General features: G+C 31.4%; 1 protein-coding gene across 1 annotated transcript; it reads right to left on the reverse strand.

The window, feature by feature from the left end:
• Positions 1–6797: 6797 nt before the first annotated feature.
• On the reverse strand, positions 6798–7458 carry LOC137830823 (auxin-responsive protein SAUR78). The gene has a single exon (XM_068638288.1). It carries the CDS (start codon positions 7282–7284, stop codon positions 6901–6903), a length of 384 nt encoding a protein of 127 aa, XP_068494389.1. The 5' UTR covers positions 7285–7458; the 3' UTR covers positions 6798–6900.
• Positions 7459–12066: the final 4608 nt, after the last annotated feature.

Below are 12066 nucleotides of genomic sequence, written 5' to 3' on the forward strand. Positions count from 1 at the left end.
AAAATGAATAAAAAAATATTTGAATGTTTGGTTAAGAGGGATTGAAATTTCATTTAATTTTTGTTAAGGAAATACATATAATTGGATATATATATATATATAAAATTAACTAGATACAAATTTTATTTATGAATTTTTTTGAATCGATATAAATATAAATGACGAAAGTCTTCTTCTTTAACTATCACAATGTTTGTGATAAAAATAAAATAAAAAATCCGAAGGAAAGTGCATTTAGTAGGTGGGAGAATGTGTTTAGCAATAACATTTATTCAAAAACTACAAAAAAGCCCAATATAAATCAGGCTTTTAGAAAATTTTAGCCTTTATTTAGGCTTTTGTTTCCTACACTCCATGATTACTATTTGCACCCCTATATTAAGAAGAAAAGAACTAAGATATCCTCCATTGCTGCTCTCCCAAGTTCTGCACTTTGAGAGCATGAAGAAGAAAGAGAAAAATATGTTAGATTTGTTAGAAAGATTATTTATAAAACGTTGATTTTGGAAAGTATCTCATATATTCTGAAATATTTGTTCGAAAATCTTGTTTCAGAAATCCTATTCCAGAGCACATATCATATGATCTAGAAAGTTTATTTTAGAAAACTTATTGTGAAAAGCTTATTTTAAAATGTATTTCATATATTCTGAAAATTTTATTCTGAAAGCTTGTTCCAGAGGGCTTCTATACATTCTCATCCTATTCTACAAAATTCAGAAAATTTGTTTCAGGAGATTTCAAGAACAGATAATAAGAAAGTCACAAAATGATTATGGAAGTGGAGTTAGTAATTATGGGGTGCTGAAAGTAAAAGCATAGGTTTTAAAAGGCCTCTATCTCTCACTGGGCTCACATGGAGAAACAATTAGATTGTCTATAATTTCATTCTAGACAGCTTCTTCCTGCATCTCCATGATTTCTTTCGGCACCTCCATAAAATTTTAAAATATTAAAATTGTCTTTCAGTAAAAAGATAAAAATGAAAATGTTCTTTTACATTTTTTCTGCGAGTGAAAAAGACAGTACTTCGTGTGGTGGTGGGGTGCAAAGTCCTTGAGGTGGTCCTTAAAGTGGTGCTTCAGGTGGTGCTTGAGAAGGTGCTTGAGGTGGTAGTTGGTAGCAGGGTGTTAATGATCGTGTTGGTGTCGACATTGTCATCGTTGGTGAGCTCGTCATTCTCATTCTTCGATAAGCTTTGTACCTTAAATAGTAATTTCTAGATTAGTTAATTCGGTGGATCAACATATCACATAATCTGATGCATAAACAAAGCGTTCTAGTACCAAAATGAACTATGGATTATGTAATCTGGAAGTGATTTTAAAACTCCACATATGCCTTACAGATTACATAATCCGAAATCCATTTTGTTGTATTAATATGACTTACGCATTACGCAATCCGCAAGTCATTTTAAAACTTCAAATATGACTTACGGATTACATAATCCGGAAGTCATTTTTGCAGTTCTAAACTAACTTACGGATTACATAATCCGGAAGTCATTGTGTAGATAAAATTTGACTTACGGATTATACAATCTGGAAGTCATTTTTAAGTCTGGAAAGTGGATTTTATTTTTTATTTTGCATACTTGTGTGAATTAATGAAAATTATAATAAAATGAAAATTTATGTTTTATGAATGAATGTGTAATTATGGAAGAATTAATAAATTTTGTGCATCAACATGGATTGTGTGAAGGGGACTATGGTATCCATTTTACAACAGATGAGGTGAATAAAATTCCATTTCATTCATGTTTATTGCATTATAATTTGAAGAAGTGATTTTGTAATATTCTTATAATAACTTTGTGTAGGTGTTTCCTTCGCGAGAAGACTTACTTGAATGGGTCCGTAAGGTTGGTTATGGACTTGGTTTTGTTATTGTCATTATTAAGTCTGACATAGCAAATGGAAAGCAAGGGAGAAAGACATATGCCTTGTTAGGCTGTGAAAGGGAGGGTAGTTGAAGAAAGTACAAGGATGGTTTGGAGGTTAGTGTAAGTGGTACTAGAAAATGTCAATGTCCCTTTAAATTGCGAGTTGTTGGAGATGGTCAAGGTTGGGTACTTAAGGTAATATGTGGTACTCATAATCATGATTTGTATGATACATTAGTTGGTCATCCATATGCAGGCAGATTAAAAGTGAATGAACATTCAATGCTTGTTGATATGACTAAAAGCATGGTTAAGCTAGGTAACATTCTACGTACTTTGAAGGAGAATAATGAGGAAAATATGACAACAATAAAGCAAGTATACAATGCAAGATACTCATATAAGAGATCAGTTAGAGGATCAAGAACTAAATTACAACAGTTAATGATGTTGTTATAGACTGTGACAACTATCTTCATTGGAGTACGTGTCATTAGTCTTCCAATATTGTTAGTGATATTTTTTGGACTCATCCTGATGCTGGGAAACTCTTGAATGCATTTAACATTGTATTCTTAATGGATACGACTTACAAAACAAACATATATTGACTGCCTTTGCTTGAGATTTTGGTGTAACTTGTACAAGTTTATCCTTTTCTGCTGGTTTTGCATTCTTATCTAGCGAGAAAGAAAAGAACTTCATATGGGCACTACAAAAATTTAGAGGGTCACTTTTGACATCGCATGTGGAGCCTGAAGTCATTGTTTGTGATAGAGATCTTGCTTTGATGAATGCCATCAATATTGTGTTTCCTAAAGCAAGAAATCTTCTTTGTCGGTTTCACATCAATAAGAATGTTAAAGCAAAGTATAAAATGTTGGTAGATTCTATCGAAGCTTAGGAAGTTGTAATGGATTCATGGAAGACTATCATTGACTGTACAAAGATTGGTACAACACTGGGTCGATCTCCAAGCTCACCTCTGCGAATGTATGGGTGTGACATTGTCCTAAACCAAGACATGTACTCAGGAACATATGCAGATGGACTAGAAGAAACTGTCAAACCTATCACTAAATACTGATCAAATTGCAACCACCTTTGATCAATGACATGTGCATCAGGCCTCTCAGTCGGCATCGATGATGGTGGAATGATCTGCTCGTAGCCAAATTGGTGCAACACACGCTCGGGCATATGTCTTTGTGATAAGCTGCCCAATCGCAGGTGACCCGAGAATAAGTAAATAGTCTCAAATGGCCTGCTCAATTGTGGTCCTCATATGGAGTCCAAATGATGTCATCGTGTGTGAGCCCATCCAATTGCACTCGGACATTACCAACAACACAAATCTGATGGGCAACAATGTATCGTGCTGCCCGCGGGTGTATCCCGTCATATGAGGGATTAATATCCCTTCTTCCCATGTCCAAAAAGTGCTCATAAATCCATGCCTGCGTAATTCGATCATATTAATTATAAAAAAATTAATACAAAACATTATGGAATGTAACATGTGATTACTAATTATTTGTATGGTTTCATACCTGAAGCAGTGTCACATAACTAGCCAACTGTTTGGTGTTAAAGTAAGATGCATCCCGCAAATGCTCATATAGATGTGTAAGTATTGTTTTTCCCCATGCGTATCCATGACACATATGTAGATTGTTGAATAACAACAAGTACGAAAAATATACATAGGTCGCACTTTTATCTGCAAAAATAGTGCATCCAACCAGATGCAACAAGTAAGCCCTGACAGCACACTCCCAAACCTCCTAAGCGCAACATTCCTCATATATATATCGGAGCCAACTCAATCGTACGTGGACCCCTCGACACTGTCTCATTTTAGCTTTCCCACGAGCCTCCTCCACCCCTAGTAACTCAGCTAAAATTGTCACAACTCCGTTGTACTCTAAGGGCATATATGTAGGGAATTTACCCAAAATAGGGAGGTGTAAAAAAGATGACACATCATCAAGTGTGATGGTCATCTCACCTATGGGAAGGAGTTTGTCTCCCCCATGCTACCTTTCGACAAAGGCTAAAATCAACCCCTTATCCTCCACCTCATAACTTATATTGCACAAACTAAACAATCCTGAATTTTGTACAATAGGCTCAACATTAGCATGAGGCATCCCAAATTTACGTAAATTTCTACCATGGGATACTAATTTAAGTTCTCCCCGATCCTAATATAAAATTTGTATATATTCAATATAATTAAACAAATTTAAACAATAATTAAAAAAGACAATTTAATTCAAGGTTTTTTTGTTCTTACCTCACCCTCCTAGAGCTTAAAAACAACATGGTTAGCAAAATTTACCAGTAAAGACATATCAGAAGGTCCTCCAGGAACCCTTCTTCTTGGTCTACTTGGTCATCATCCCGTAATCCTTGTTCATTGTCATTATCAATATGAACATCATTACCAATCATTTCCCCAACTAGGGGGATCCACTCCCCTTAGATCTCAATTGGGGGGCTTGTTCCTGTATGCCAATATAGTCCCACATCGCTCAAGAGTCGAGGCCAATGGCAGTTTATATACTCCCTCCTTCCTTCACCCTTCGAGGCGCCTTTTTAGGACAAAATCGTAACGGAGCACCAACCTCCAAAGCGGACAATACCTCGGATGCGGTGATTGACCCTAGTGATGCTGCCCAACAGACTTGAGGTTGGAACATTGGCGCCCTCCGTGGGGCCGAAGAGGCTCCTTCGCCCCTCAACTAGGGGGATCCACTCCCCTTAGACCTCGAATGGGGGGCTTGTTCCTGTATGCCAATATAGTCCCACATCGCTCAGGAGTCAAGGCCAAGGGCAGTTTATATACTCCCTCCTCCCTTCACCCTTTGAGGCGTCTTTTAAGGACAAAACCGTGACGGAACACGGACCTCCAAAGCGAACAATACCTCGGATGCGTTTATTGACCATAGCGATGTTGCCCAACCGACTTGAGGTCGAAACAACTATATTATTAAGATTAAATATCTATTAGTTTTGTGGATGACTAATTTTCACCGTAAAAATGTCTTTGGTTCAAATCAAGTTTTTCTTAAGCATAAAATTCAAATTTGAGAATTTACTTAAGATTTTTGAGTTTAATATCACTCCAACTAACACTTTGTCAGTAGGTTAATCTTCACTCTAATAATTAAGTTATCGACACACATTAAAATAACTAATAACTTTAACATTACATTTATATTCCTCGAGTAACTTTTTCTTAGTAAAATTTGATGTTTATAAAAATAAAAAACCACTAAATTCTAATAATTATCACTAGTAACATTCATTCAACTTTACAAAAGGATGCGTTACAAAAAATGAGCTCAACAATATAATATTTACAATTTTTTTTATAAAGCTTTCATAATATAATATTTACAATTTGACAACGATTGAAACAAAATAAATTCATTCAAATTTTAAGAACCGAACACGTATTTTTTTAATCTTTCATCAAATTAAAAACTCAATAGTTTTTTGAAATACAAAATATTTAAACCATTTTTTAAAAAAAAATACAATTTAAAAAAAATGCTGATGCGTGGGGAAAATAAATATGCCAGTCCTTTGTGTGTAGTAGCCAGCAATCCCTTTTCATCATTTAATTATGCACCAAATCAATAATATAAATATGCAAACATGATAAATATATAAAATTATGAGTTTTCAATGTAAAAAAAAATTACATTTATGTTCACTTATATTAAATATAATATATTGTAATATTTTAACATATTAATAAATATAAATCTTTATCTTCTTTCTTTAAGAGTTATCACTTAAAAAAAATCATGAAATATAAACTAATTTTAGAGAAAAATAATAATTAATTGTTATAGTGACCAAATTAGAAATCATTTTATAAACTAAAAAAAAATTGGTTTCTAAATTAGTTTATATTATTATTAAATGATTTTTAAATTGATATCTAATTAGCTACCAATGCTACCAAATTTAGAATCTAAATAATTGGTAGTTAAAACCTTGGTAGCTAATAAAATACCAATTTAAAAACTATTTAACAATAATATAAATTAATTTATAAATAAAAAAAATTTAGTTTCTAAAATTGATTATGTTTTTTCTTTATAGTGTATAATACATTAGATACCAATTATTATAAAGTTGTGTAAATTGGGATTACAAGTGCACCTAAATTCTAAAGTAGTGAAAGTATAGAGATAAATATACTAATTTATCAAATTGCTTTAACACAAAAGTTAAAATCAAGTTAATGAGTTAAATAAAAAAGGGGTTAAAGAATATCACAGTTCTTGTCTCCTTGGTTCTTATTATAATATCACAACCTCCTTCTACATTCATCTTCAAAAAAGACAATCAAAAGTTTGATTTGCTTTTTCTTACCAAAAACCAGAGTTCATTCTAGTTCTAGCTTTCTGAGATTTCATTAAACAGTCTTTTACATGACATGGATTATCATCAAGATGATATTAACTTTCAGTTTATAGAAAGCTATTAAGGAGAGTAAGTGTTAAACTCTTTAAGAAAATTTATAACTTAGTACCTTCATTAACATTTTTATAAAACTCAATTCACAAATCTAACCTTTGAATTGCACAATACCATCATGATCATCACACATCTCATGTGTATGTGTGTGGAAAAAAAATCCTTATTATGCTCATGACTTTTTCCTATTTTTCACTTAAAGTTGTTGAAATTTTCTCTGTTACCACCAAAGAAAAAGGAAACAAAACAAAATCTTGAAACAGATTACATGACTGCATTGGAGCAACTGATCTTGGAATCCATATTGTCAAGGATAAACTGAAAATTTGGTATGATATGAATCTTGAAAAGTCCATTGAGTTAGAACATAAATGGAGTATGCAATTGCAGAAGCATTTACTTGATGGAGTTATAATAAAGCAAAGAAAAAGGACACTCAACAATTACATTTTGCAAAATGCAGGTACAACCCAATATACTTAATTACATTAGGCTATTATCTGCCAGTTTGAAAAGTATCAAAACACATAGAGTTCAGCCAATTCCTCCAAAGACTCAGAACTAAACTTAGGATCTGCATTTTCTAGCATCCACAATAGATGATCAAAGAGAACCACCTCACAGTTGACCACCAACACAGTACTCTCATCACTCACCTTTGGCTTTGACTTGTTGATTAGTTCATTCAGAAGAGGATGGTTGAGATACTTTTTGCTGATCACATACCGTTTTCTAGTGCTACCAACAAATATTGTTTCACAATGTTCATCTTCTTGCATGCCATGACCACCCCATATGTCTTCTTTAGTGGATTTGGACCTCAGGCTGCTATATGATGAAGATCTTCCTAGCTGCCTTGACAAACTCTTGCATTTTCTGAGTAATAGATTGATCTTCTTCATGCTTCTTTTTTCTGGTGTGTGTGTGTGTTTATTTCATATTTAAATGGATGAAAAGAAAGAGAGGGACAAAGAGACTTAAAATACACTCACAAAAAGTGTGTGAGGTACTTTTACCGAGAGAAGTGGGTGCAAAGTCATTGTTTTCCGGTGCTGAATTGTGGGGTCAATTTGCAACCAAACATTTTTAGTGACACAAACAAGTCATCTTTTAATAAAAATTTTAGGCTAATAGTTTTAACCTGCAACCATATCAGACAAACAGACACAACTGAAGCTCTGGTCACTCATCACTGATCATGGCACCCTACTACAGAGCCCATTGTTTTTCTAAATCCATCTGCTTCTCAGCAAGGACTTGAACCCCACTACTAGTGCCCCATGTCACCCCCAAAGGGAACAGTTTGAATTACATCCATAAAAAAATGGCTGCATAAATATTTTGTTAAACTGTTCATGAATTTTTTCATGAAAAATGAAATTGAATGTGATTTTGGCACATAAGGGCTTAGACAAATTTTATTAGTACAGACAGACATAAGTGTTAATTTGTGATGAAAATAACTTTTGATGCATCACACCCTCTTGAGAAAACTCAGTATACTGATGTGTCAAGGTACAAATTGTAAAAGATGCTTAATGTATTAGCATGGTTGCTGCTTAAAAATGAGTATCAGTTTTTCACTTTTCCTAACAAAACTGAGTAGAAAACTTATTACTATAAGCAGAACTGGGAAGGCTTGAAAGAATCTGAGTTTCAATTTTCAGAGGAAATAGTCAGAAAGACAGAGAACTAATATTAAATTAATTCACTCATATTAAGGACTCAGAAATCTCATATTAGGATTCTGATACCAGATATAGATTTTTTTAATTAAATCTGTGTTTTACATTCTCTTAAAAACATAAAGAAAAAAGAAAACTTCACTGTAAGAGTCATTTTCCTTTTTTATTGTACATAACAAAGTTTTGGTAAGCATTTTTACTAAACAGGTTTGGTTAGATTGTTCAGAGAACCTAGTCTCTTTTGGGGTACAAGGAACATGGTCATTCCACAAGCTCTTATCATCTTTGCTACTCTGCAAACCAATAAGATTCGTGCATGACATGGATACTCCAAGATAACATTCAAGATAGGAAGAGTCATATTCTGACATGTATTTAAAATGTGCTATTTCACAAAGATGTTTTTGTTTCTTTGTTCCAAATATCTATATGGTTTCATCAGATATAGAAAATGGGAGCCATGAGGTTAATGTCCCACAGGAATGGACCCTTGACTAGGTTCTCTGTCTCATGCGGCAGGTGCTTAAGGTTGTGCATGCAACTATTTGTCTCAAAACATCTAACTTTTTTCTTTTCTGACATTAGGGCCTTCTTTATTTTTGGTTTCAATTAGAAAACTGTAGTTGTTCTAACCAAAGATGGTAGGAGTAAACAATGGGCTGCACTAGTTGAACAATTATTGCAATTTATATCTTTGTTCAAGTTGCATGCACAGCTCATCCAAAGCTAACACTAACACTAAACTTTGTCCAGTTCTAAAACCTATATCAAAAGGGTTATTTGTTTTTTAACACTATTAACAGTTTTCAATATTTGAAACATAAAGATAAGGCTAATTCTAGTGACCTATGAGATTAAATGTTTGTTTGCACTATGCTGTGAAGTATCAGTTTAACCAATGAAAGCTCAACTTCTTGAAAAGTATGTCTCTTCATTTAACTATTTGAGATATCATATTATATATCCATTTTTACCTTATGCTAAATTCAATGAAAGTCTTCAAGATTCAAATTCTAAGAAGTAATTAGTTGACTGTTTAAGTTGTTCACATGATTATGCAGATAGGATTTAGTGATCTCTCAGTAGAAATCCAATAGCATGTAAAGCTCAACTTGTAACTTCAACTTCAAACCAGATCAAGATATTTACATTTTCTTCCCTATCAGCATCCTCTACAACTTGTTTCACTTCCTTTTGATCCTTTCAAAAAATGCAACTATTTTGTCTTACATAATGAACACAAAGTTTCACAGATTACATAAATTGCATAATCAATTAGGTGGATAAAGATATAGTTGCCAGGTAAGTCTCACATAACAGAACAAGTTTATGAATGACAGAAGCAATGGAATTTATGATAGGGTGCATTTTGGCATAGAGTCAAAGAAGGAATGAGATAAGTGGGGACACCTTTAGTCCAATCCATGGTTTTCCACATTTGGTATCTAGTTGATATTGAGCCAGCTAAGGATTGACACAACAGAAATAGACCAAAAAGCTTTATCATCATCAAATATCTTCAACAATACTAAATGTATCTCAAGGAACTTCAAATTATATACACTAATAATTTCTGTTAATGCCTATTTTTCATTTGTTTAAGTAGATTTCCCAAGTCATTATTAATTAAAACTTCTAAGGTACTAATAATCCTTACTCAAATTGCACACCATCTTTTTCAATTATGGATGTTGCTTGCTTTCTCCCAATTTTAACATACTTTTTCTTTGCTTTTTTTTAATATTTTTATATAAAGTTATGTGTTAGACCCACCTAGTTAAGTCAAGTGGAATTTTTTAAAATGCTTATTTCTTTTTTCTTATTAGAATCACAACTTCAGATTAAGATCACAACAAGTGAGACTGCATACCAGTAGCAATTATCTCATTTATTCTGTCTAAAAAAATATGTCTCATTATTATTACTTGTGAGGTACCTATGAATTATTTTATACTATAGATATTTATAAATAATTTATTTTTATTTTTTTGTAAAGTTTAAATGAAATTATTTAAAAAGTATACTTCAAAAATATAAATTTATATAATTTTTTTTATCTTAGAGTATAATTCGAATAAAATTGTATCATAAAATATTAGTGCAAATAAAATTAATCTCTCTAAAAATAAATTCAAATAAGTTGTACAACAAATATAAGGTTAAATGAAATTGATCTATTTAAAAATAACTTTGATTCAATAAATCAAAATAAAAATATTAATCTATAAAATAAAACTTTAATCATTTCTTCAATTATTAATATTTTATTTTGTGAAAAAATTTATTCTGATAATTTGGATTTTAAAAAATCCCAATAAAAATTATTAGCAATTTCATTGTTAAAATTAAAATTAATAAAAAATAATATTTTATTAGTTGTTGCATAATGTAAATTAGAAATATAATACTAATTGGGTAAGTATAGATAACATGTTTACCTACCCTATTAAAAAAATAATTAAAATACATATATATATATATATTACAATATATTTATCTCTTTGAGATTTTTATGTTATGGTCCAAAGAATTATATATGTTTTTTATGGTTAGATGTGCCATTTTGACTGTAATGTGAGGTCAAAAAGAGAGAAAGGAATCTGTAAATTTCTTGCAATCTTTTTCAAGTATGAAAATGTACTGAGATGTCCTCTATGATTGCACCATGAAAATGATATCTCATCTTAAGTTTGATGCAGAAAAACTATCACATAAACTGCCAAATGACAAGAAGATGATAGATTAATTTCCTTTCAAACAAGTTATTTTCACCCTATTTTAAGTCTAACCCCATAATTTGTTAGTAATCTAACACAAACTTGTTCCACACAAGTCAATGAAAAATCCAAAAATTTTGAGCCTAAAAACTTCCTGCAAACTAGTGGCTTATGTTGCACACCAAATCACTAATTGATGAAGTTAATGCTTTAACGTTTCAATAACAATTGAACATGTGTGCCACACTCAACTCCATTTCAGAATATTGAGGCTTAGTTAGAAATGTTTGTTGGTATATGTTTTGGTATTTAGCATGTACACTCATTATCATGACCCTCATTTGTGCCAAAATATCTCACATCTTTGTTAGAATAAGAAACAACATGGAGAAGTAGGGTCAATTAGTATTAATAGTTTACCTAATCATAATCTTTAAATAATGATTAAGAAGTTATTAATAAAAAAATTATAATTTTTTCAATATTTTTTTTTTACTTGTAACTCCTTACTCATGTTTCTAAAAGTGTTTTAAGTACTCATAAATATTCTTTGCAAAATATTTTACAATATTAGATATGTTACTTAATTTAATTACATAATTAAAATTAATATACTTATATTAATTTAAAATATTCTTCTTTATTTTTTTTATCTTAATTAACATTTTTACTTTTATTGCTAAACTTAGCTATAGTTAATTATAATAACTAAAAAGAACAATTAAATAAGGTCAATGAAATTTAAAATAACAAATTGTTTTAAAGAGAGTAAAAACTAAACAAGAAATAAAATTATATTTAAACCTAAAATTACAATATGTTTCTTAAATATAGATTTCTTGCATATTTATAAAAACAACTTATCCTTAAGATCATACGTTGATAATAATTAACATTTCAAATCTATTTCTAGCATTCAAATATGTTAAGTATTATCATTTAGATCAGAACCTTAGAAGTACTTTCCAGTCAAATTTAAGATTCTAGATATGGTAAACCAAGCATTACAAACAAAACAATAATACCAATCATCAATCAAGAACAAAATATTATGTTTAGATATCACCTCAATACATAAGAGTTTGAACCGATTACTCACAATCCCAAAGGGTGAAATTAGCCACACATGATGATTGTTACAAGCAGGGAGGGCATGAAAAGAAGATTTACGATGTTTCTCCTTAACGATTGTCTCCTATAATGTTTCGCACACCTCCTATTCTCCCAATCGGGTTACAATTCACTCAATGGTTGTTTTCCCCTCAATTTTGCCCACTAGGGT

Source organism: Phaseolus vulgaris, chromosome 11, assembly GCF_000499845.2.
Source record: "Phaseolus vulgaris cultivar G19833 chromosome 11, P. vulgaris v2.0, whole genome shotgun sequence".
NCBI lineage: Eukaryota > Viridiplantae > Streptophyta > Magnoliopsida > Fabales > Fabaceae > Phaseolus > Phaseolus vulgaris.